At 39.7% G+C, this 27,180-nt stretch overlaps 2 protein-coding genes across 2 annotated transcripts; both read right to left on the bottom strand.

Annotated features, from left to right (window-relative positions):
- Window positions 1-2,384: 2,384 nt before the first annotated feature.
- LOC137905543 (adhesion G protein-coupled receptor E2-like) lies at window positions 2,385-12,809 on the bottom strand. The gene is given in 10 exon segments (XM_068749788.1): window positions 2,385-2,459; window positions 10,325-10,381; window positions 10,595-10,754; window positions 11,145-11,236; window positions 11,345-11,411; window positions 11,500-11,741; window positions 11,867-12,070; window positions 12,165-12,355; window positions 12,418-12,621; window positions 12,707-12,809. Coding segments are annotated over 10 exon segments (1,395 nt in total).
- Window positions 12,810-19,119: 6,310 nt separating this feature from the next.
- LOC137905542 (adhesion G protein-coupled receptor E1-like) lies at window positions 19,120-26,331 on the bottom strand. The gene is made up of 22 exons (XM_068749787.1): window positions 26,319-26,331; window positions 25,880-26,248; window positions 25,650-25,778; window positions 25,406-25,549; window positions 25,174-25,299; window positions 24,883-25,026; window positions 24,491-24,637; window positions 24,261-24,407; window positions 24,095-24,132; window positions 23,666-23,746; window positions 22,777-22,806; window positions 22,508-22,670; window positions 22,311-22,424; window positions 21,826-22,001; window positions 21,396-21,584; window positions 21,093-21,296; window positions 20,726-20,967; window positions 20,566-20,632; window positions 20,006-20,097; window positions 19,653-19,812; window positions 19,477-19,542; window positions 19,120-19,243 (listed from the first exon to the last, which is right to left on the bottom strand). Exons 1-22 carry the CDS (start codon window positions 26,329-26,331, stop codon window positions 19,187-19,189), a joined length of 2,898 nt encoding a protein of 965 aa, XP_068605888.1. The 3' UTR covers window positions 19,120-19,186.
- Window positions 26,332-27,180: the final 849 nt, after the last annotated feature.

Below are 27,180 nucleotides of genomic sequence, written 5' to 3'. Positions count from 1 at the left end.
GGAAGCAGCTTGAAGCTCGTTGCGCTACTATATCTGCTGTGTGGAGGTATTTTGTAGATGACAAAAAACGTACAATTGAGGTACTGTTTACTTTATTTTAAATATTCGTATTTAATATTTCATGTTGCACTAGTCCAAGTGCAAAGTGGATAAGTATTTTATTTATTATTTGAATGTTCAAGCTACGCCACGTAAGTGCTCTGTTTATGAGTTAAATGTTGAAATAAGATGATAAAATAAAAAATAAGGGACATCCTGGATCCGTTTCTTCACTCTTCTTTATTTTTTTATGTATTAGAGACGTATCGGATCTGGACTCGGTATTGGTATTGGTTCAAAATCAAATGACTTGGACTCGGGGACAAAAAAAACCCGATCGTAAGTTATATAGTATAGAAACTATAGACATCCCTCATTTCTATACTGTAGTTTTCTGGTCTATAATAGATTTACACGGAGGCTTATAGAATTCTTAGATAAGCAGCATGATATAAACTAAATATGCTGAGGTCAGGAAAATAATCTTACATTTGATCATTAAACTCCGTCTGTGAAGGTTGCTATGGTGACTTTTGCTGCAGGTTGATTTCTGCCCCTGCACAGCTGCGGAGGCTTTTCTGAACTGAACGAGACACACCTGATAGACATCTCATCTAATCAGCTCCTGCCTCTTTGGACCTGACTTTCTGCCAAAATATACTCTCTGTTTCCTCAGTATTTTCAGGCTCTCCCGTTCTATGTGTCGTTCCCTTATTCCCTAGTTCTGTCTTTAATACCTGAGGAAACAGATCCAGTTGAAATCGGTGGTGAATTTTCACAACAAAAAAAATTCATTTTTAGATGCTTTCCATCATATCTCTCTCATTACCTCCACAAAGGAGGTTCTGTTTTTGCTGGCCTTTACGAAGACACTGTGGAATTAGTAGTGGGCAACGGATTTGCTGTGAATAGCTGCAAAACTAATAATATCAACGTGAATCCAATTGCTAAAGGAATGTTTTCATGGTTAAGGAATCTAAAAATATAGATAAAATAAATGTAGATGAGCTGGCTCTCACATGCTGTGAAATGTAGAACATATTTCTCGCACCTCCTGGTTCAAATTGCCATGCAATCTAGCGCATAGATCCATCAGAGAAAATTGCACTGATTTAAAGGACATTAACAAATTCCGAGAATGTACTCACTGTTTTATACACAGATGTGTTATTTTTAATTGCATTAAATTGTAGGCTTATTCTATTTATTGGCAATCTTTGCTTTCCTGCATCTCATATGTGATGCCATACTATTTCATTTAGCGTCCACCCGGTGGGATGCAAAATGCACGGTTTTATGTTTTGGATTTCATGAGGGAAGTAAGCAGGAAGGAAATTACACTTCAGGTTTCCTCCAGCATAACATCTATCACCCCTTGAGAGCAACCCCAACAGGCGACACTATGGATTCCCTGAATTCCCTGACACAGTTCAATAGCATTCGGATGAACTGAAGATTACATAGCAACAAGGAAGTATAGGGATTGGTAGGCGGGGGGTTATTACTCAAGTCTCCCGAGCCTGTCTTCCCTACTGATTTCCTCTCTGCTTTTTTCTCCCCCCAGTACACCACTGATCTGTGATTGCAATTGATTGGAAACTTCTCATCATTCCTGCAAGGGTAACATCGGGAATCATCGGCATCAAAAGGAAACTGTTTTAGGGAGATAAGCAGAGTGGGAGGAATGGATGCACTGGAAGATAATCTAAATGTCAATGTGTAAATGTGTGGATTTAAATATTCTCTACATGTATTTGACAATGAGGGAAGTGCGGATGGCAGAGAAGGTGAAGAGAGATTTTCTTTATTGGCACTAGTTAATACAAATTTGCTACACTTCATAAAAATGAATTCACCTCCTTAGCAAACTATTACACCCCTCTGTCACTCCGAGAAGAACCCAATGGAGCACTTATTAACTATTGATCAACAGGGAAACAGCTTATTGACTGTCTTTAGTTTAAGACCTACACCAATTGACAGCCGTATTGAACACACATCATTCTTGTGTGATTCATTTATATGAATTTGAAATGAAAATACAACATATTTAAATATTCAGAGACAAGTGGCCTTGCCTTTGTTTTTTGTTTTTTGCTTAAATATACAATCTACCAGCTTATGCTTTTAGTCTTTCCCTCTTACTCAGAACTCTTTTCTCGATCCTTCCCTGATTATTTCCTGTAATTATTCTCTAATAATCTACCCGAACGGCAGGTAAGCAGTCGATATTTTTAGATCATGAATGCTGATCAGGTTCGGTCATAAACTTATCACGCCCGTGGAACCGCTCAGGCTTCCCAGCATGTGGCACGGATACAGCCCACCAGAGCCTGGTATACGCGCTATGTCAGCACAATGCGCTGTCCGTGGTGCTGAAGCAGCGCGCTCCGTCCGCCGATGCTCCGAAAGCCTCCGAACTGTGCGCACCCAACGCAAATTAACATTTACACGCGAACACGCTGATCGATAAATCAAAATTCTTCACTCACAGTTGCTACGTGATATCTCGTGGTCGGCGGTGGGAATGTGTGAGTGGGCGAATGAATCTGCGTGGTCCACGGTCGGACACTGTTGCTGCTGTTGGCAGGATTGCGCTCTCTCTCTCTCTCTCACACACACACTGTTTCGCGTGCACGCACGAACACAGGAGTCCAGGCTTATACAGAAAAAAAAAAAGCCCTCGTCGCAGGTAAAGTGTGGCGCCCGTCGTGCGAGAGTGGGCCAGTCACCAAGGCTATAGAACACACATGCACATGTACGCACAAACACACACACACACACGCGCGCGCGCACACACAGTTTTATCCCCTGCGTGATTCCTCCCTCTGCACTAAATCCCTTCTTCCACATCTGTCCACTCGACACTGGCCGTCCATCCATATCCCCTCAGAACTCAACCACAACACAAGCCAGGCTTCATCTGATATACTTCAAATCTACGGCCGCCGATCTGAATCACTTCTGTTTGCCGCTGAAATGCAAGCATGAAGAAAAAAAATAGCGCATCCAGTTAAAAGATAATATCAAGCAAATTACAAAATTATAGTTCACGCGAATCTTAAACACTAAACATGGGTTCATGCTGTCATTGAATCAACCATGCATATACGAGCTTCTGTTGCAGCAGAGGGAGTCTGCGGTGCAGGTGCGTGAACGCGCTGCCGCCGCTGGTGTCATCAATACAGAGAAAACATCACAGAAATAAAAATGTATTCAAATCGTAACGTGGAAACGTGTCATTTTTACATTACCTTCACAATTCTCCTTCCAGATTACGCATCCGCTGTCAAATACGGAGATTTTATTTTTTTATTTTTTCATCCACTGCTAACGTCGCAGGCTCAGCAGCACGGCGGGAGCGGATGACTGAGCGCGCGTGTGTGTGTGAGAGAGAGGGAGAGAGAGAGAGAGAGAGAGAGAGAGAGATGTGGAGGATACACAGACCGCAAATGTAGTTGAACTGCAGTGGGCATCTGCCTCTACAGCTGGCTTCTCTTTCAGTCAAGCTTTGTGGCTCCACTTATCCTCATGAGCGACTGTAAGATAAAAATGTGATAAATACAGGAATTTAAGAGTACTCAGAAGACAAACGTCTGCTAAGGTAACTCATTCACCATAAAAAGCTGCCCCTGGAATTGATATAATTCTTAGTTCTATAATTAAAAACAATATTTCAATAATGGCGGCTTTCTTGTGAGTCTGGCACAGTAACATTTGATTGCTATACCTGCATAATTACCTTGCAAATCTGTTTCATTATTATTATGTCATCCTTGAGAAGGGATTTTTTCAACATCACCAGGTCTGGAAATTTACTTGGATCCCAATCGTATTTTGGTTGTGTGGTAGATCTTATGCAGATGCCATTTTGTAATTTTTCACCAAGGCATTATCCATGTAGTTAGAAACAAATGTCTGGTTGGTGCCCCTATCCCACAATAAGAATGAATCTTAAAAAAAATAAAAAAGCAGGAAATAGGCAGACAGGTAGACGCTGGTGAAAGCACAACCTCTAGTGGAAGTTAGAAAGACTAAGCATTACTTGTAAGCTTGCCTTGGAATGTAATATACTGGAGGTTGTTTTAGATCATTAGGTTCAATATGATGCTGCATAGCACCCCCTCCCCATCACTATTAAAAGTAAGACAATGCTGTAAGACAGCAAGATTTACAAGAAACAACACGTAGGACGACGAGGCTGTTGGTCCAAGAATGAGCTGATTCAGTTTTGAGCGATTCAACAAATGTCAGTTTTGTATAGCTTCCACCCCCCCACTTCCTTCAACAAGACCTCTGTCAACACCAGTGTAGAATAAACCTGATCAGTCAGAAAATAGTTTCCAGGCTGTTTGAAAACCAAATCCTGTAACAATAGCATTGTTGGAGGCAGTCAGGTCTCTGACTGCTTCCATGTTAACTTAAGAAACTAAGAACAAAGAGAGAGAAGCGGCGGGAGAGAGGCAATGAAGGGAGGAAGGGTTTTAGCATGGGTTTAGCTCCATGCTGTAAAGCATTCTATTTCGACAGATTTACAGCAGCAAACAGGAAGGTGAATTAATTAACAAAACATTCATGCAAAAAGCATCACGTGTTGTGTGTCAATTAAATATTCATTTATGGAGATATTTCTCTGAACACACAATTAATTTAAACCAGCCAATAAGTCTAACTAAATTAAACTGATCACAGCATCTCCTGTCTGCTTCCTCCTTACTACCGATCTTTCTTTCTTTATTAAATGTATCATGTGGTTTGTTCATGTACGTATTTAAGCCATGAACGAAATTCAGGTTGGAGTGAGGGGAATAATTCTCCAACAGTTTGAATCAAGCTGTGGCGACAGTGTGGATCACAAGCGCTTTCCAGAGCTAGGAATGGGTGTGTGGGTGGCGGGGAAGTTTTTTTTTTTGTTTTAATGCCCGTTTCACATGAAGGAATATGTATGAGGTGTGATCAAACTCAATTAACACTCATTCATTCCATGTTTGCCTCTTGCTTTTTCATTTCTCTTTGTGCTTCTCAAAAGCGAGCTCACACACATGCACGCACACGTGCATAATTTATCTCATTAACCCCCTCTCGCTCCATCTCTGTCTGTTTTTCTCCATCTGTGGAGGACTATTAGCTCCAGAGACTGATGCGGCACTGAGACGCTCATTAATATTTTCTCATTATCAGTGCCTGTAGTGTTAAGCAATGGCACAGTGGCTTGTCTTGATGAGTTATTTATTGACTGTGCTTTCACCTCGACTTTATGTATAGCATAAGCAAACGTAGTATTGTGACACAAAACCAGTCATTTATAATCATGATGTCTTGCATTAAAAATAACTTGTCGTTGCAGAACCACATCATTATTTCACATTGTGTAAAAGGTACTGATACGCCAAAGCATTTTAATTTTTTTTAGAGATCCACACAACGTAGTGTTAGCCTTTGTCTTCAGAGCTGCCTTCAAGATGTGAATCTCCTGCTTACATAATCTGGTCTGGAATGTGGCTGGTCACTGCTGATCGAGTATTTCTGTGCCACTGTTGATCAGATGTTACAGAGCTGATTTTAATAATTATTTGATCATTTTTACTGTTATTCTTGACTAAAGAATGCTGGATTTCTATTGTGTGTCATAATTTATCTTCTTATAGCTTCAACCAGCTGTTCAGTGACAAACTCTTTCCAAATTTCACTCTCGTTCAAAGCCACATAAAAACATGAGACTCTTGATTTATATTTATATTGTATTCTTACTTTCTGGAACATTTCTTTTGCACCCCTTTCTTACCGTGGGGACAAATAGGTGACCCTTGCTGCTACATCAATTAACCTAATTTCATGGTTGTTTCCATTCCAAAAATATCTCCATCATTGAGGAATCTTCCCTTCACTATTGTACCGGTACCAGCTCCCTCTACCCCTGTGTTTATTCTACATCATGTCTAAGTACTGCTGAGTAACCAGCCCAACAACTGCACAGGGTGACATTTGTTTTGTAGCATGTTTGGATGCGTTTTAATGTGACACAGATTAGCAGTAAATTATCTATCTAATTATCTATCTAGCATGCTTAGCGTCACATCAGAGTGTTTGTCTGCCCATTCGCTCAGCAAGGACAGCTAACATGGTGCTTGAGTCCTGTACCAGTTTGTAGCCTCTGACTGAGCAGTGCACTGCTTACTCTTCTTCACTTGTTTCATGCAGGCTCGTTTCTGGACAGTCCATGACTGTTTCATTTTTTTTTTTTTACAACCAACTAGCACGCTCTGCTCTTTTTAGTTTGATATTAGAATATTTTCCTTCTGCCCACAACTCACTTGTGGGCAGAAGGAAACTGGGTTAAAGAGCATGACTACGTTATGGTAATATAAAACACCATAATGTGTATTTGCATTTGTATGTAGTTGTTGTACACTACTTTTGATAAGTCCACCGGCTGGAAGGATGCTTCTGGTTTGCATATAATCAGCAAATGTTTGTATGTAGTTTTTCTCATACACAATAACAAATACTGTATATGGATATGCAGGTTATGACATTCTCCAAAGTTTAGGCATAAAACACACCACACAACACATCTCTCCTTTGCTTTAGTCACCACAAAAATAAAACCACCACCAATGCAACGACTGCAGCTCAGGGGACCCACCCCAGCTTACTCATCTCCACGAAACACCAAACCTGGCACTATAAAACAACTGCAGCTGTCACAGCCGTTATCTCAGTTTCCATCGCCGGTCCTGCTACCTGTCCCGGCTGACGTCTACATTGTTCTACAACCATGAGTACACACCCAAAATCTTTCAGTTCAGACTGCAGGATTATTTGGCAGTATCTCAGCTGAATGGCCTCACGACTCAAGCTCTGCAAGTGTGTTTCCATGGTAACAAAGTATAGCATTGAGAAGAGGAGCAAAGAGTGAGAGACACTGAAGCTAACCCTGAGCAGTGTATTCTCTCATGTTTTCACTCCCCTCCCCATCCATTATTTCTCTGTGAGGCCGCTGTAGCTTGACTATCATGTCAGAGCCATTGAAGCTTGACTGCTTTGAATATTTGATAAATATATTGGCAATATTTGTGCTTATGGTACATTTTGTGAAGTGATAAAACAACTACCAGTCGGTAGTTTGCTAGAAATGCTTTGACACCTAAAGAAGGGTAATTATTACAATGAGTCTAAACCATATCCAATAGGAGTGGGCAGTGAAATGAACAAATGGACACAATGAACCTTAGGAAAATTAGATTTAGATGGGAGATTTTTTCTAATCTAATGAATGAATCTACAAAGTGTAGGATTTAATGACCTAGTATTCAGTTTGTTCTGATGGATTAAATGGGATAGTAACAGTGTCAGAGTTCTCGGAAGTGGTTTGAATTTCTCAGTTGTGGCGCACGCTTGTCAAAAACAGTCAGAATTTAAATCAAATAGATTCTGTGGTTAATTCTGAATTTTACAGGGAGTGATTTGACTGTGAACGGTGACTGTGTCATCAATGATGCCACGCGTAGACAGCGTTAAGGGCGTCTTCATAAGACTCAGCTGGGATGCAATCAGCACTCAAGCAGACATAACGCAGAGTCCAACTGATCCTTCCAGATGCTCCATATCATTCCTCAGGAATTTCAATGCACAGTTTACACAAACATATTAATAAAACACAAATGATTAAAAAACAACAGACAAAACTGGGCCGTAATTTAAGATCTCACACACATTGATGTGCATACTCAGTTCAACATAAAAGATTTTTATTTTTTATTCTCAGCTAAACCATACAGACATGACGGTTGCAAAAGTATGTTACCCAGTTTGGTTTATTCAGTTGTGCTGCATCATGAATATTTGCACATGAAGCAGATGAATAACATGCTGTTCCTGTATACTGGTTGTGTTGTGTTACTGTACACGAGTCGTATGTAGTAGGTAAAAACTGCATTGCATAAAGCTTCTTTTGTTGTCAACAAGAAAATTATGTGGTTTTTTTTTACCTCCTGCTCTTAAATGAGGATTTACTTATTCCTGCCAATGCAAGTTATTACGTAGCACTGCTTGGACTTTATATCAGAAGCCATTTGAGGACAGTCCTGGGTATTATGGGGCTCATTGTGTTACAATGAGAAACTGCACGGCCCTTTGGTATCATCTAGTGGTAGTCATAGAAAATCACACTAACATCAAAGCATTGCCTATTCTTCACTACAGATTAGATTTGACTCTTAAATTTCAAGCTCCAGTCTGCTAAACAGCTGCAGCAGGTCTTTGGAGATAAGCCATTATGCTGCTGAAACACCAGAAATACAACCATTATAAGCAAATTTAATATGCAGGTTTAGCAATTATGCATTTATCCTCTCGTTATTACACAAATTTCACCTTGTATTACTGCCTCTATTGATTTTGGTAAACTAACATATCACAGATATCCTGCCTACAACTGATTATTAACTGTCTAACAGATATCACAGGTTTCCAGGCTAGGGGCCCTAGCATGCAAAGAGGGAATAGGGTAAAATAGCACCTTAAATATTAGATTTCAAATTGTGCAGCTAACTGTAGCTAAGTGTTTGTAGCTTAGGAGTAACTTATAATTAGCAATAGTAATTTATGTAGGACTGGAGCTGAAATAGGAAATTATATATTTCTACTCTTTAGCCAGATTTCCACAGGGGGATTTCAGGAGCTTCTGTAATCTACGATCCGAGTCACTATGCTGCAGTTCTATTGGGTGATTTGTCAGTCCTCATTATCCTCTATTATATATAAGATTAAACTGAGAAGTTTCATGCAGACTTTGTAGCCACTGGCTATTCCTCATGATTGCTGCACTGCTTTGTCAGCAAATCTGTCCTGAGGAAAATATAAATCCCTTGAAATTTGGTAACATCGGAATTAGTGTGTCGTGAAATGATGTCCTACTCCCCCTCTTTACCACCACTGCACAGCATCTCCATTATTTACTATAATGGGGGTGTGGTATATCTGCAAAAGAAGCTTTGCCTCAAATTATCACTTGACTGGGACATAAAGGAATATCTCAATGAATTAATGACTGATAAACTGTCCTCCTTTTCAAAGAAACATTGTGAAAAGGTACACCATGATTAATCAAAGCCTTTATATGTGATGTTTATATGTTGATTTATATGATTTATACATATAAATCATATCATATCAGTGACCATTATTTTTGTATCATTTATGAGAACAGGCAAATGGCAACAAAATTAAGGTGGAGGTCACCTTAATATGACTTTTTCCTTGTCTTCAAATGCACTGTGCTATTCTCCTGTGAGCGCTCTATGTTAATCTGAACCCATGTGTAAATACTGCACACAATGTAAATATGCTCGATTTGCCTGTTCCTTGGAATTTGTCTTGTAAAGCTTAACATACCTTGAGCAGTCCCAGTTCTGATGTAAATACAATACAAATCGAGAGATAAGTAAACAATGGAGACATGAACGTTTTGCTTTGTACAAGGTGTGTTGTTTCAGACTGACTTGAGTGAAGATATCACAGAAACCAGTTGGTGAAAGCTCCGACATACAAGCAAACAAATCAGGTGGGGAGATGCTGACAATTTCAACTGTATATCACAAGATTGCGAGAACATCTAATATCAAGAGACATTTTATTTATTACATTATATTAATGTGTGAAGAATACATTCATATTGTTATTGCCTCTTCTGTGCAACATTATTCTAGAACCAAATAGTTGTCACAGTTAAATTAAATAGGTTATAGAAAAACAGAAATGAAAAAAGGCAACTTAAAATGCTTTTCATTATTTTATGAACATTGTGAAACATTTCAACCAAAATAACTACATAACAAATGTAGTATTGATATATTATTATAGTGAATAGTGTCAATTCTATAGGAGTAGCCCTTTAAAAGTTATTGAAAAAAAAATCTGCAAGATAACTGATATTACAATAATAATTTACATTTTATTTGCAATTCATAGAAACAGAAATAAAGATAACAATATGAGAAAATCAAATTGTGCTTCCTTCCTTGCTTTTTTGTTTACTTCATCACAATTAGACATCACCATTTTGTCCACTCATTTGTCCTTTTCTTAGGCTGTCCTAATCCTCAGACACAGTTGTAGCATTCTGTCAAACCAGATAATTATATTCAGCATTAGAACTGTTGAGATTCATGCATATAGTCCAAGTAAATGCCAAATGCTTAAAATCTGTTCACACTCTAAACACCTCTGTTGCCAGGGGGATTACTGCCTATGGTAATCTGTTGTATCGTGTTTGTTGACTCACCTCAGAAGTGTCTTTTTTACAGAAGCGTGTCATCCATCGCATGTAGTTCTCTCGTACCTGTGGCATATAAATCAACCATATCACCGCTAAAAATATTAAACTAAACCATTTCACAAAAAGTAAGTACCAACGTAGCTCATTTGTCAAACAAAGTTAAAGACAAAGTTGTATTTTGATTAAACTATCTCTGCTATTTGTAAGTATTAGCATATAGAAAAACATGACAAGAGTGCAATACAATAAAAAGAGACTGATCTGGCAAAGGTTTACCTCCTTGTTGAGCAGACAGTGGACGATGAAGAGGAAGGTGCCCTGCTGGGAGTTAAGGATTATAAACAGAACCTGGAAGAAAAGGTTTGTCTGGTACAAGCCCAGAATCCAGGTACAGCCCAGTATGACAAACTGGGCAACGATCTTGAATACAATCAACCTGTAAATAGACACAGTATATTTAATTGCTTTGATGATATTTGCACATTTCCTGTCACAAACCTAGCAGTCTTCACACTATAAACATATTATACTTCTAATCTAAATTGATTTCAGTTTAAATCAACAAAACTCTTATTATTATAATCCCTATGATGTATTTATTTAGTGTACTTTTTTTTCCATCTACATACGAACTGAATATGTCACGAAGAAGATCAAATACATTGAAATGGGCATTATGTAGCATTTATGATATCTTGTAATACTGTTTATACATGACTTCAACCCTCCCTGAAAGAATGATTTCTATGGAACAAGTAGGAAAACAACAACAACAACAAAACACCAAGATACAAATAGGGACAATCTGCAGCAGTCATGTTCATACCTGGTGTCTGTGGACTGAGAAACATCACTTTTCATGTTGGCCAAAGTGGGTCTCAGACTCCACAGAGTTGCGCAGAACAGAATCAAATTAATCTTAAAGGGGGGGGGGGGGGGGGGGATAGACAAAGAGGCAGAGCTGAGATAGAACAGCATAGTTAACAAAAATACATGGGATGCAACATTAATATGAAACACACTCACTCCAAGGACAGCAATCACAGGGCCCGTTAAAGCCCAGTTGAAACTGCGCCGTCTGGACAGCCAGCACCTGCAAATCAAACACACAATTAAGCAGGCTGTACGATGCGTATAGTAGAATATGACTGGCTACATGGATTACTGTTTGTCCTACTCACACCTCCGCCTCAGTAGCACCATACCCGTCAGAATACACCAGTGCAGAAATACCCACAATCACAAACGGAACACCGTAGCCAATCAGGTAGAGCAGTGGCTTAGGGAGGCCGTCTCTCTGGATGACCTGCACCTTGGAAAGACTTCGGACCAACAGGTACAGCTGCATTGCCTCCAGCAGCATCCACACAAAACTCGCAACAATTAAGAAGTGGAGAAGGCCCGCCATGACGGTACAGGAAAGCTGTGGAGAGACATGATGAGAAGCTAAAAGACGTTGGCCTTCATTTGCGAAACTGGATAAAACCGGAGCAGTGATTTTAGGCGCATTTAAAATATTAAATGAGTTAACAAAAATATTGAACTTGCGTCCTGTTCAAGATATTTATCATTCCACAGCAGCAACAGGTGAGATAAGCCGAGGCTGATGCACAGGTTAAGACGGGCCGTGTTGTTGATCTTGGGGTTCCAGCTACTCAGGAGGAAGGTGAGGATGGCCAAGGCAAAGAAGATGAGTCCAACAATCACACACAGTCGGTTCAGCCATTCAAGGAAACTATTTTCCGGTGGAGGCTGAGCGGGTAGAAGACAATCACAGATTAAATAGTGATCCCTAACTGGACACAAGCTTGTTGGGGCAAGGACCAAATGTAGAAGTTTGAAAGACCTCTCCAATCTGCATGATGAGGGCGAAGGTAGAAAGATGAGAGCAGCTGCACACTGTGCGCTCTTCATCAGAGTCGGCTACCCAGCAGCCCTCTTCTGACCAAAACCGAATGTTTGTCTCCGTTCCTCCCTCATTCACGTGCTCCTCTTCTCCAATATTGCCTTTGTCCACCCAGAACACACAGGCCGGTACTGAATGTTTAGGTACATCCTGAGACAAGAGGACACATTAGTGGATGGTTGGGTGGATGGACAATCATTAGATTTTGATTAATACTGCACCTTTGCATGCTTGATGGTGAAGTTGACAGGCTCGGTGAGGTTGGTGTTTTTTACTTTTGGCAAAATTACAATAAAGGCGTCTGAAAACATCTCTGTTCTGTCTTCTGATATGAGGTATTCAGGACTGAGAAGAATCTCCGTCCCGTTCAGTATCAATAAGGCGACTGTAACAGAACCTGGGAATGTCCACATTGGAAGAAAGTGAAAACCTTTTATCTGCATGGTCAGTTATCATATTCTTAATCGTGATCGTTCTCTCACCGTTGATGCCTTTCTGTAGATCCTCTAGGTTGATGTTCATGGTTTGTTCTCCGACAGAAAGGACGACGTTCTTATCAGGATCCCCTGGATCGACAGTCTGCATACTTAATGCTTGTATGTGGATGAAAATGACAGCTGTTGTAGTTGTTATTTATTGAGAGGTCAAAGGCTAAAAGTAGGGGAACGTCTCTTACCCACTGTTGAAGTATTTACTCGTTTTGTGTTTTGGTTCTGAATTGATGGCTCAATTATAGAAATTAGATACTCTGCAATTTGCAGGATCAAACTGCCCGTCTCCCCGTCTCCTTCACTGTCCACCATGGCTGGCATGACAAAGGGTCCAACGCCTGACACTTCCTGCAACAAGTCACTTTAGGTGATTTTAATGATATAAAAGAGTAGAAAATGTTTAAAAATAAAAAATAAAAAAGATATAAAGCACCAAATGTTTGTGTGTGTTAAATACCATACATGTTGAAAAGACATTTGTCATTATCTGCAACAATTAAGAGGAGAAAAAACTTTTAGCATAAAACACCTTTAGACTACCAGTCAGGAATTTGTTGTAAGTCTCTACACATTTTGCATGTAAGCCACGATATATTTAACAACAAAGATATAAAAAGTATAAAACAATTATAATTATTGATTCTTTTAGATGGAGTATTATTCATTACTGATGGCAAGCTGTGTCTTTTACCATTGGTTTTTTTACCATGTGTTATCCACATACCGTGTCTGGTACTTTGATGTCTTGATTATCCTTAAGTTGTTGGAGAACCTCGAGAAGGAAAGCTCTTTCTTTTGTCACATTCTGCAAGGAAAGGTAAAGTAATTCACAGCTACTCTACAAAAGGGTCCAGTCTACGTTTTAGCAATCCTAAAAGCTAGTCTCTGTGTTCCACATATTTCACAAACGAGGGTCAGCGCTACCTTTAGTTTACTTCTGCTGCAGTCCTAATACACTACTTTAAACAAAAGATATATATATTTTTTAAAACTTAATATGACCTTACCACTGGAGGTATTATTTCATCAAGAGTATCTTCCAGACCTGTCAGTATTTTAAAAAAAAATTATGTATGAGCATCTTTTATATAATATTCAGACATTTTAATTAACTTTCAACATGCACACACAAAACGTGACCGCTGTCTCCCACAATATTCCAGTTGAGGGGTGAAATCCTGGTGGGCAAGAACAATAGTAGGTCCCAGGACTATTAGTACACACAGACTGTTTTCCACATGAGCCCAGTGTGTCACTGCATTCATCTATGTCTGTGGATGAGAGAGGAATTGAATACCAATTGATCAATCGATATATCCATATGCAAACAGCACATGCCACACAAGAGCACACACCTGTGCATGGGTGAGCAACACTAGCAATCATGTCTGGTTCACTGAGGTCATAACCAGAAAAGCAGGTGCAGTTATAGGAGCCAAGTGTATTTGTGCAGATGGCATCAGGACCACAGACATTAGCATCTTCTACACACTCCTCGACATCTGCAAATACAGAAATTATTTAAAAAAAACTCATCACACAAAAATAACCCACACATATCGTTTGAGACAAAGAGCAAAGAATTCAGAAGATGCCAACACTAAAGAATGGGAGTGAAATTTGAGAGATATTTGTGTTGGCAGACATCAAGGAGAATCACACATTTCAACTGTCGGGGTTGCTGCTGTGGTGTTCTGCAAATACCTAGACAGAGGTTCTGGTCGCTGAGTTCTAGCCCTTGTGTAGTCGGCACGTAGCCCGGCAGACAAGCACAGGTGTGAGCTCCAGGTGTGTTGGTGCAAGCAGAATCAGGAACACAGGAATCTGAGCTCAAACACTCATCGATATCTGAGTAAAGGACATTTCATTTTATTTAACAATGTTCTTATTAAACTAGAACTTGGCACTTTAATGTATCTAAGGCTGTTTCAATATCAGGTTTTTACTGCACATTTCTCATATATAAAACTATTTTAGTGTTAAATCTAGAAAAGTGCTCGGAAAGCACAGACCTCCGCCGAGTATCTCAGTCTCCCTATATTGTAATTTACACCAAAAATAATGGCCCTTATATCTATATTTTTAGATTCATTAACCATGAAAACAGACCTTTCACAATTGTATTGAAAATGTGAGCATCTGGTAAAGTTCCCAATATTTCCTGAAATTTTCATCAAGATCCGTCTGTAAATCTTTGAATTATGTTGTTAAATAACAGACATACAGACAGACAAAAACATAATCATATATTTTGTATTATGTGTCAATAACCATAACTCCACCACACAGTGAGGTGAGACCCCAGCTGAAGCTAAAACCCTAACCCTAACCCACACCTTTTTAATTCACCGAATCATAGTATCAAACTCCATATTATCATATACATATACATAACAGTGACAAAACAGACATTATCCTCATTGGTTCAAAAAAGATCACAAAATCCACCCAACAGTTTGGCCTCGATTTTGACTATCCCACCCTCACTCCGTCCCCACTCATCCGCAACCTTGGCATCATCCTCGAGCGCAGCTCGTCAACCCTCGGCATCCAACTTTGCCATGCTGTTGACGACAACCAACACACTTACGCACACACACACCGACACTCAACAGCACACACACACACACCCCGACACTAAACAACACACACGCACACACACGACACTCAACAGCACACACACACACACACACCGACACTAAACAACACACACATACAGACGCGTAGCCCTCGTCGAGACCATTATTATTATATGCTAAGAAAAATTCCAAGAAAAATTATATTTCTGCATAATTCAGTTTTTTCATCAGCTTAAAATGCCTGACAGTTACCCAGTAGTACTGTTTAGCATAGTAGAGGTTAGTGTGCTGTCATGCAACACATGTTATAGAGTAATATATCCTAGTATATAATATAATGTAGTACAGACCTTGGCAACCAGGGTTTGCATCTGGCACAAATTCGTATCCTTCATCGCAAGTACAGTCATAACTCCCGTCGCTGTTGATGCAGGTTCCGTTAGCTCCACAGATATTGTTAATGCATTCATCAATATCTATAGAAAGCATTCAAAAATGTGAACAAAATTTAAAACCTGCAAAACAGTGATGCAAATATAACAGAAAGAGAGAGAGAGAGAGATGGAGTTACCATTGCATGTGTTGCTCGGTGAAGGAGGTTCAGTCTGATTTGTTGCACTGAACCCATCCAAACAAAAACAGGAGTATGATGCAATGGCATTGATACAATCTGAATCAGGACCACAAAAGGTTGCAGTATTCTCGCACTCATCTGTATCTAAACAGATAGACAGAAAGAAAATAAGATTCCATTCCATTTGATCACACTCAGCATTTAAAACAGTTAGCTCCACTCTCGACTAAAAAAAGCTTGGTCGCAACAATCATTATACAATAATTGCATCTTAATAATATAACTATAGAGACAATAATGTACACAAAATAAAGATTATCTTGCCAACGCATCCATATGTATCTGTTGGTGTTTGTGATTCGTGGAACTCGTATCCAGCAACACAGTGGCAGAGTCCTTCACTATCACACTCAGCCAGTGGTCCACAAGAGTCTGGTTTACACTCATGATGATCTAAACAGATCAGATTATTGCAATATCAATATCTACAATAGATTATAATTAAGAATGAGCAGTGAAATCCTTTATTTCTAAAGCTAATGGATGATTAGAAAAAACCTTGTGCAATCACGTTAGCAGAAACTATGAAACTGACCTGGGTGACCCCCAAACCTTTGAACGATAGTGTATGTCGATAGCAAAACAGAAAAATTCGGTAGACAACATGAAGTACTCACATGTCACATATCCCATGTCATCTTCACTGTGGGTTAACGGCATGTACACGTAGAATCCTCCTGGACAGTAGGCCAAACTAATGGATTCTATTATATTCCAGCATCCACCCGCATCACCTATTGCAAACATCCCAGTTGTTGCAGTTGATGACTCTTTCGTTGGATACGCTGTCTGAACAGAAAGCCCAAACAAAGCGCCACCACGATTGTTTCCGCAGTTTCGTTGAACTCTGTCTCCACCTAAGCCTGTGAAACGCCACCAAGAATTAAGAAGTCCCAGATCACTGTTGGGATAACGGGAGAAAGTACGTATTTTATATCCTCCATTGCGCCACGTGTCAGTTATGTTGCTGTATCCATCACAAGAACCTTCAAGGAACACAGAACAATTGGCGATAATTATTATTTTATGATGTCACCCTTTTGTGCATTGTAAGAGTAAGTCATTGACAACAATCAGTACCAGCAGGAAAAGGGAAAGTCTCAGGGATGAGAAGTATGCCTAAACAAAGAGAAACAAAGAAGACTCATCAGTGCTTTGAAAATGAGTATGTAGATAAAGACAAAATGTCCCTTCACAAACTTCTCAATCAACACATGGAGACATTTGCCCATCTGATCAGATTTAAAGGTAATGTTATTGCTTCTGACAAAGGTCATTGATGGGTCAGACCCCATTTATATGACGCTTGATCTACAATAACTCATGTACCCTCTAAACAGCCATTTAATCTAACTAGAAATTCACAGCATGATATCAAGTTTGGAGACCCTCACAAATCCATTGAAATGTACTCACCGAGAAGAAGTGAAAAGGTGCAGAAGGTCATTGTGACATGTCAGATCTGGAGATCAAGCCAGACTGTCTGAAGTCTTGATTGTAAAATTTGCAACATCCAAAAATTGTTTTTAAAAGGTGTTTACCAAATGCAAAGAAGAAGGCAAATGCACTGACACCAAGTGTTTGGACTGGACACAGTGGAAGTGGGGTGAGCCCTTCTATAGAAAGGTAGATTGTTGATTCTTATTCTCATGTTGTCCAAATGAGACGCCACAATCCAAAGCACTGCTATTTGACTACTAGGGACTGGACTCAACCAGCTCCGACTTTCTCCACAATCACTTGCAGGATCTTTAGGAGCAATCCGGTCAAAAGCAACATTTCAATTCAATTCAATTCAGTTTTTTTTATATAGCGCCAGATCACAACATAAAGTCATCTCAAGGCACTTTACAGGATTAGCAGGGAAAGAGCTGCAGGGAAACACAGAACCCAACTTGACCCACAAGAGCAAGCACTCTGGCAACGGAGGCAAGGAAAAACCTCCCTTTAACGGGCAGAAACCTTGGACAGAACCTAGGCTCATGGTGGACGGCCATCTGTCTGGCCGGCTGGGTTGAGAGAGAGAGAGAGAGAGAGAGAGAGAATGGCAGGTCGGAGACGAGTCAAAAACAAGGAGATGGATAGGGAAGTAATAGCAAGACAGAGCAGGAGCAGACAAAAACAAAATGCTAATGCCGGCGACGTGGACATCAGCGGTGAGGGCCACAGGTCCAGGTTCTGCAGCACCACGGACAGAAGGACCTGAAAGAGAAAGAGGGACAAACAGAGTCCCTCTTTCTTTATTTATTTATGTCTGATGTGCTGGTAAAAAGGTTTCATAAAGCAATATTTTAATGGTGTCTGTATGTTCTGGTGGTTGTGCCACTATTTATCCATTTGTGCTTCCCAAACAACTGCAGACATTAAGAGCTGCCTTAGTGGATGTTTGTTCTCTCTGGATACTCGCTGGAAGATGTTGCCACCCCATGAAGATGTCAGAATCAGAATCAGAATCAGAATCAGTATCAGATGTGACAGAGCATGTGAAAGTAAGAAAAAGCTTTTATTATTATCATCGTTAATGATCCTGCTGCACACAATATTGACATTTTGTTTGCATCCTATTAAACAAATCACAGACATGGATATATGCTGTATGCTGTGTATATATATATATATATGTGTGTGTGTGTGTGTGTGTGGAGAGAGAACAAAGGGTGAGGGCGACACCATGGTCAGTGCAGCGAGGGCGGGACGGCGCCTTGCTCGGCAGGGCCTCTCCAGCCACCAACCGCTCTCTGTATTTATGTCCAAAGGTCTTGAAACAATGACCATCTGGTTCCCAACCCAAGTCCCAAACCAGCTGAGCCACTGCCGCCCCATGTGATATGTATATGATAATATAAGCAGCTTGAATTTTATATACCACACATAATAAGTCCAAAATACATCAGAACGTAGAAGTTTATTGTAGACTTTAAAACAAAACAATATACAAATGAAGATCACAAAAATGCTGCATGTCTTCAAGAACCGTATGAACAACAAAGTAGGGACTGGCTCACAATGTAACTGTGGAGCAGACATCCGTGAGGATGCTGTCCTGTTTACTGACTCCAATGGATGAGTGAATCTCTTCCAAAATAAAACGATGAATAGTAGTACATATATGACAAATTCATCTGACATGTACACGTACACAAATGATGCATCTCACCTCCAAATAATAACATTTATATGTAATGACTAATGGCTAAAAGTGGATGAGGCTTGTATTTCTCTTCGCTGTCTTCATTGTAGTTCTTCATTTCATCTCCATTATCCTGTTCTTTCTTCAGCCTTGTCCAGGTCCTCAGACACCGACGGTGAATCCTTCTGTTGAACATATTTAGTTTTACATTTTGTTTTACACGCCGTAAAAGTAAATGATGAAATTCACACATCATAAAAATAATAATTCCAGGAAGACATCTACTAAAAGGAGAACTAAAGATCAGTAGAACATTCCCAGTCACCCAAATAGAGATAGACTAAAATAAACACTTTTCTTAAACATTTCATGATCATTACTATGAAAGTTCTTTTGCTGTTTCGTTGTCAACACTTACCACAGATCCTCCTTGTTGATGTTTTTTGAAAGAGCAGCTCAGCCATTTCAAATATTCCTGTCTAATCTGGAAAACAAAATTACAGCTCTTTTACTAATGTGTTAATTTTCCCACAATGATGGATGGTTCAGTTTTTTGTTGTATTTGTTAGTGGTACAAATATAATCTTCTTATACCTCCTTGTTGAGCAGACAGTGGACGATGAAGAGGAAGGTGCCCTGCTGGGAGTTGAGGATTATAAACATAACCTGGAAGAAAAGGTTTGTCTGGTACAATCCCAGAATCCAGGTACAGCCCAGTATGAAAAACTGGGCCACAATCTTGAACACAATCAACCTGTGAAAAAACATTTCAAATATGTGTAAATCTTTAAAGTCTCTTCATCTATCAGTTGAATGAATGCACACAAATTTATATCAGACTTCGTATTGGCATAAATGCACTGAAATAAATATTTATATTGAACATATCAAATAATTCAAACACATTCATTCATTTCTATGCAGAGATCTGCAGCAGATGTTCATACCTGGTGTCTTTTGATTGAGAAACATCACTTTTCATGTTAGCCAAGGTCGGTCTCAGAGTCCATAGAGTCGCACAGAACAGAATCCAATTAAGCTTTAAAATAAATTCAAAAAAGAAAAAAGAATGGCTAACTGAGATGAAAATGCAAAAAATTAACAATGATAAATAGGGTCAAATGGCAACATCCCATTGTGCCTCTATGTATGGAGTGTCCTATTTAGTAAATAAAACATGATCCATCACCACAGTCCAGAAAATGTGTAAATATTGATTAGGCCCTGTTTCATTTGAACTCATGTTCTTGTGCCATGTGTTGGGCTTTCCTTTTCCTGTGTTCATGTCATTTGTTTTTAATCTTCCTAGTCAGTCAGTTGTAACCTTGAATCACACAGTGGTATGTGATGTAGTTTACATAATATTCTCTCTCTCTCTCTCTCTCTCTCTCTCTCTATCTATCTATCTATTCATTCATTTAGCCATTTAAAGTTGTTGAGCAGGCCAGGCTGAGCTGATGTATTATTTAAAAGCATCAGAGGCAATGCAAATATGAAACACACTCACTCCAAGGACAGCAATCACAGGGCCCGTTAAAGCCCAGTTGAAACTGCGTCGCCTGGACAGCCAGCACCTGCAAACAGAATCAAACACACAATTAAGCAGGCTGTACGATGCGTATAGTAGAATATGACTGGCTACATGGATTACTGTTTGTCCTACTCACACCTCCGCCTCAGTAGCACCATACCCGTCAGAATACACCAGTGCAGAAATACCCACAATCACAAACGGAACACCGTAGCCAATCAGGTAGAGCAGTGGCTTAGGGAGGCCGTCTCTCTGGATGACCTGCACCTTGGAAAGACTTCGGACCAACAGGTACAGCTGCATTGCCTCCAGCAGCATCCACACAAAACTCGCAACAATTAAGAAGTGGAGAAGGCCCGCCATGACGGTACAGGAAAGCTGTGGAGAGACATGATGAGAAGCTAAAAGACGTTGGCCTTCATTTGCGAAACTGGATAAAACCGGAGCAGTGATTTTAGGCGCATTTAAAATATTAAATGAGTTAACAAAAATATTGAACTTGCGTCCTGTTCAAGATATTTATCATTCCACAGCAGCAACAGGTGAGATAAGCCGAGGCTGATGCACAGGTTAAGACGGGCCGTGTTGTTGATCTTGGGGTTCCAGCTACTCAGGAGGAAGGTGAGGATGGCCAAGGCAAAGAAGACGAGTCCAACAATCACGCACAGTCGGTTCAGCCATTCCAAGAAATCATTCTCTGGTGGAGGCTGAAGCATAAGAAAGCGGCAAAGCACCCATGTGATCAACCTCATACTGAATGTTGTGACTTGTACTAACGTGCACATTCTCAGTTGCATCCATAGTACCTCCATTATTTGCAGGATGAGGGCAAACGTGGAAAGATGAGAGCAGCTGCACACTGTGTAGTTTTCATTGGTGAATGCAACCCAGCAACCCTCTATTGACCAATGCATGGTCTGTTCTCCTCTCACATTTCTGTTGTCTATTTTGTCATTCCAGTACACACAGGTCACAAAACCAGATTCAGGTAATGTCTGATGAAACAGACAAAAACATTATGAGATATAGAAGTTATATGTTTCCTGAAAAGAGCTGTGTATAAGAAATATCATAGATGTATGTGTCATATAATTAACTTTCACAATGTGCATCTATCTGAACACAGACTTTACTCTGCATAGAGATGCAGAAACATTCAACAACAGGAACCAAAGAAAAAACTATCTTGACTCAAGAGGGACTTAAGAAGTAGATCAATATACTAATTGGAATTACCTTCTTGTGACGGATGGTAAAATTGACAGGCTCTGTGAGGTTGCTGTTGTTCACTGAGGGTAAGAGTGCAGTAATGACATCTGAATACATCTCCGTCTTGTTTTCTGTTTCAAAATACCGATGGCTAAGAAGACTCTCCATCCCATTCAGCGTCATGAAGGCGGCTGCTGCAGAACCTGGGAGAGTCCAGATTTAGATTCAGATTACTTTATTAATCCCAGAGGGAAGGTGGCCAACACTTTAAAGTTGTATACCAGTGCTAACACTGCCGTTTTCAGTATTTGACATTTATTTCATTTTCCACGGCTTTCTCAATCGGTACATTCGTGTAATTTTTCAAAACAAAAATCTGCTTTCAGGTAACTCTGTTTTAAGAATACTATGACAAAAAATATATACACCTTTACTGCAGTTTAAATCCAAAACTATAGAATCACAATCGGTTGCGTTGGATAGCTCCTTTGTACGTACGGCCTTTGACTTACCGTTGTTGTTTTGTGCTAGATTTTCCAGGTTGATTTCCATGGTGTTCCCATTGACTGTGAGAGAAGAGTCCTTGGTGCTGTTACTTCCGGGCCCAATAGTTTTGAGACTTAAATCTAACACAGATATTACAACTTGAATTGATATACACCCTGTTGACAGTAAATATCAGCAATTAACCAAGGCGAACATTTCTTACCCACTGTTTGACTCTTCACGGTTTTCTTGGTGCCGTTCTGACCTGGCTGCGCTATTGCAGACACTAAGCGCTCCGAGATGCCCAGGATCACACTGCCGGTCTCCCCATCTCCTTCTGTACTCACCTTCGAGGACTTGACGTTTGGTCCGACTCCTGAAACTTGCTGCGAGAATCAGACAGAATGATCCAAACACAAAGATGGATTAAATCCTCCTCCAATGGCTTGCAATACGGTACAATGTGCAGATTATTTAAAGAACAACATGTACCATGGATGCCGAGAAGCTGTTTGCTACAATCTGTAGACAAAGACATAGAGCGGTTAGGGATTATGTTGCAGGTGACTGCCTGACTATGACGCTGCTCGTCTTCATGAGACTACCGGTAGTTCAGAGTTAAAGACTTAACAGTGACAGTCATGCTCTCGGCTACGTCTATGTGTAGCTTTTAAGTATCAGCGCATATAAATACTATCATAACTGTCTGTACTAATCCTTAATGCAGCAAGAATATTTCAAAAAATACATGTCGTACATGCACATGCAAACTCCTCATAGAAAGGCTGCAAGTCAGATTCAAACCTGTGACCTGAGGCAACAGCAACTACTACTGTGCAAACTTGCTCCTCAATATCTGGGTTCATTGCTGGCCGACGTTTATGGAATTTGACACAGTTATGTAGGGTGGAGACCGCTATCTCACCAACGAATTTCATCTGGCTTGGATCTGGATTGCAGATACTGTCGCAAAATCCGGATTTTCCCATTTACTTGTAATTGAGGCTTTTTTTTTTAAATAAAGAAAAAATAATATCTTGTAAAATATGCTTTCAATTCATTCACAAAAAATCACAGCCATAAAGGGCTCCGTTATAAACTATCATGCAAAATAACTTCTGGATCTGATCCAGAATAAGGTCAGGAAAAAATATTACATTTTAACATTGAAAACTTCATTTATGGATTAAAAAGAAATCAGTAAAAAATGCACATCAACTCCGATTCACTTTTCATGGTTGGTGTATGAAGATACCAAGAACAATTTAGAACCTTTTGATGATCATCCAGATCACCATGTGGATGGTGTAAATCCAATTAGGAGGGGAATGAGCTGCTTGGTGGAGGTCTGCGCTCTAGTTAAAGGTTGTTTTCTACTCACTGGTTCTGGTAAAAGGACGGCTGTATGGTTTTTTAGTTGCTGATCCATTTGATTCAGGAAGGTTCTTTCTTTTGTCTGTCCCTGTAGCAAGTACACAAATTCAACCTCCGTTTTGATGGTAATGTTGATTTAAATGTAAGCTTTGATATATATCTTATGAATGCTTGTGCAACATGCAATAGCAAACAGTTTAACATCTGCCTCAGCAGTTTATGTGTAGCAGTTTATAAAAAATAATTAAACACACTATTGCCTGCTGAAAACAACAAAGGGCAATTATTGACAGAGAACAACTTTCAATAAGGCATTTAAATAAAATAAATGGTCTGAATGTGAGGATTGTAAGCAGAGTCTGATGAAAAAAACAATACCCTGTCATTGTTTTAATGGAAAGTTTGACAATGCCACTTTGGCGCCAGTCATATTTACCTCAGGGGGTTTGATCTCATCTAAGATTTGCTGAAGTTCTGTTGCATCAGTGTAGAAGAAAATGACAACAAAAACAAAAACAAGCAGAAACAAATACCAGTCAATGATCCCATTAGGCTGTTGCTGTCAACTGTAAATACTGCAGCCAATTGCATCCTAAGCTCACCTTGACAAGATGAGACCCCTACTGTCCACACAATTCCAGTTGATGGGTAAAATCCATCAGGACAAGAACAATAGAATGTTCCTGGGACATTAGTGCACACAGTATGTTTGCCACATATGTCCGTTGTCTCGCTGCACTCATTTACATCTGAAAAAGAGAGCAAACACACAGTGATCAATATATAAATAAAGTCACACTCGTATTTAGCTGAGTCTCACACACACACACACCTGTGCATGGGTTTGCAATGCCAGCTCTCACTTCTGGGTTGTTTGGCTGGAAACCAGTGAAACAGCTGCAGATGTACGATCCAACTGAATTTGTGCAGTTGGCATTGGGACCGCAGATCGTAGCATCTTCAACACACTCATCAATGTCTGCCCAAAAGATGATACAGGGATGAAATAGCAAACAAGGGGACTTTGTGTGTCTCTCCGCGATTGCTAAAAAAAAAAAAAAAATCTAGACTTGACCCTACTATGTAAAATGGCCTGTTTTGAAGCCTCTCACCCAGCTGACATCGGGTGAGAGGCGTACACCCTGGACAAGTCGCCAGTCTGCAGGTTTAAAAAATAAAATAAAATAAAAAAGTCTTACTTCCACAAAACATGAACTTACATACCAGTGCAGATGTTGGTCTCACTGGGTTCCTGGTCTTCTTGAGCTGATGTGAACCCTGTTTGGCATGCACAGCTATATGCTCCAGGTGTGTTTTTGCAAACAGAGGCAGGGCCGCAGACCGTGGAGTTGAAACACTCATCAATATCTGAGGAACAATTTGCATGAAATAGTGTTACGACAGTGGCATGAAATTGTGGAGATTAGAATAGAATTGCTTGCATTGAAGAAAAACAAATCTTTGGAAAGGGCATTCTAGCTTGTGATAATATTGTGAAGAATATTGTTATCATACCTTGACACTCTGAATTTGCATCAAACAAAACTGCGTATCCTTCCTGGCACTCACACTCGTAACTTCCGTCATTGTTGATGCACGTCCCATGATCACCACAGATATCGTCAAGACATTCGTCAATGTCTGTAGAGAGCAACTGAGAATTTACTCCAGTCCATCCATATAGACACACATTTCACAATTTGATGTCATTGCATTAAAAAGAGCAGGGTGGACTTTTTAGAGATACCTATGCATTGGTTGGAATTTCCAGGTGGTAATGCTGGATTTGTTGCATTGTATCCCTGTAAACAGGTGCAGACGTACGCTCCAATGGTGTTATTACAATATGACTGAGAGCCACAAATCTCTGCAGTCTGGCACTCATCTATGTCTGGCAGGATATGTTAGGAACAATAGTTTGAGACAGGGAAACACAGTGGTTGGTCACAAAAAATATCACTATTAAATTCTGATGAGGCAAATATGCTTACCAACGCACCCATATGAATCTGGAGTGGGTCGGTGTTCTGGGGGGATTTCATAACCAGATACACAAACACAACCTCCATCTAAACACTGAGCAAGTGGTCCGCAGGAGTCCGGGTTACACTCAGAATGGTCTAAACAGAGATTTCATTCACAGGAATAACCGAACAAACATTATTCATGATGTCTGTACACAAAAAAAATAAAGAAAAGGATGACAAGGCGTATTCCTTACAGGTTACGTAACCCATCTCGCCATGTGGATGGTGTGATGGGTTGTATATGTAGAATCCTCCGGGACACAGGGACACACTCATTGTAAGAGAACAAATGTCACAGTGTCCAACAACACAGTAAGCAGTTCCTGTTGTTGCAGTTTCAGATTCGGTTGTTGGGTATGCAAATGGAAAATATAAGGTATAAATGGAGCCACCAGCAGAGCCCCCACGGCAGACATCCGTGATTCTGTCACCACCAATCCCTGTGAAGCGCCACCACTTCCCAGCAAGCCGCTCATCACTGTTTGGGTAACCAGGGAAGGAGGTTGATAGAAATAAATAGTTGCGCCATGATTCGGTGATGTTCTGGTATCCATCACACGAACCTGAGATGGAGAAGCAAATCTGTATAAAACTATAACAATGAATAAAAAAATGATTGAGTCTGATGTTTACAAGTCAGTGTCATCCTCACCAGGGGGGAAAACACAATGGCCAAGCTTGAGAAGTGAACCTATTTAGAGCAGGTAGAAAAACAAAAACAAAGGAGCATTAATGCTTCATGAATAACTGACGGTTATTTAAAAATGTATGCTCTACTATTGAAGGTGAGGGATTTTGGACATTTACATATCAATCAAATATATATATATATATATTTTTTCTTTGTTAAATAATAAAAATTAAATGAGAATTTGTATTAAAATTATGTTGATTTATATGCTTAAGAAAACAAACAGCTCATTAATTTACAAGGAATTGAAGAATTAAAATGGCAAATAAATACATACAGCACAAACGTTTTAAATGAATTCTAAAGATGATTTAAGGGTACACATTCAAATCTGATATTAAAATCCACCCATACATTATTTTGTGTGACCAATTCATCTAAATTGCATGTTTTTGGAGGTGGGAGAAAAACTGAGAACCTGGAGAAAAGCCACGGCGACACACAAACGCTGCACATGGAATCAAACCTGCAACCTTCTCGCTGCGGGGCAACAATGCTACCCACTGCACCACCGTGCCTCCCGCCAGAAAAATCATAGAATATAAGCAGTTTAAACACTAAAAGTGCATTAAAAGTTAAGAAAATAGATTGAGAATCTAAGAGAAACATGCAGTAAACAATATGATTTTCAGGGTTCCTTTAAAAGAGTAATAAAATCTACAGAAAGAAGGACATGAATAAATAATCAATATCTTGGGGAGAGAGCTGCTATCTGTTGAGTTTTTTCTCTCTTTTTTTGACATTTGCTCAAAATCTAGGGAGGAATGGAGGAAAGGAATCTGTTTCAAAGAACATTTGATACCA

The sequence above is a fragment of the Brachionichthys hirsutus genome, chromosome 16 (assembly GCF_040956055.1).
Source record: "Brachionichthys hirsutus isolate HB-005 chromosome 16, CSIRO-AGI_Bhir_v1, whole genome shotgun sequence".
In the NCBI taxonomy this organism is placed as follows: Eukaryota; Metazoa; Chordata; class Actinopteri; order Lophiiformes; family Brachionichthyidae; genus Brachionichthys; species Brachionichthys hirsutus.
The sequence above is the reverse complement of the archived record's forward strand: the minus strand, read 5'-3'. Positions and strand labels throughout refer to the sequence as shown.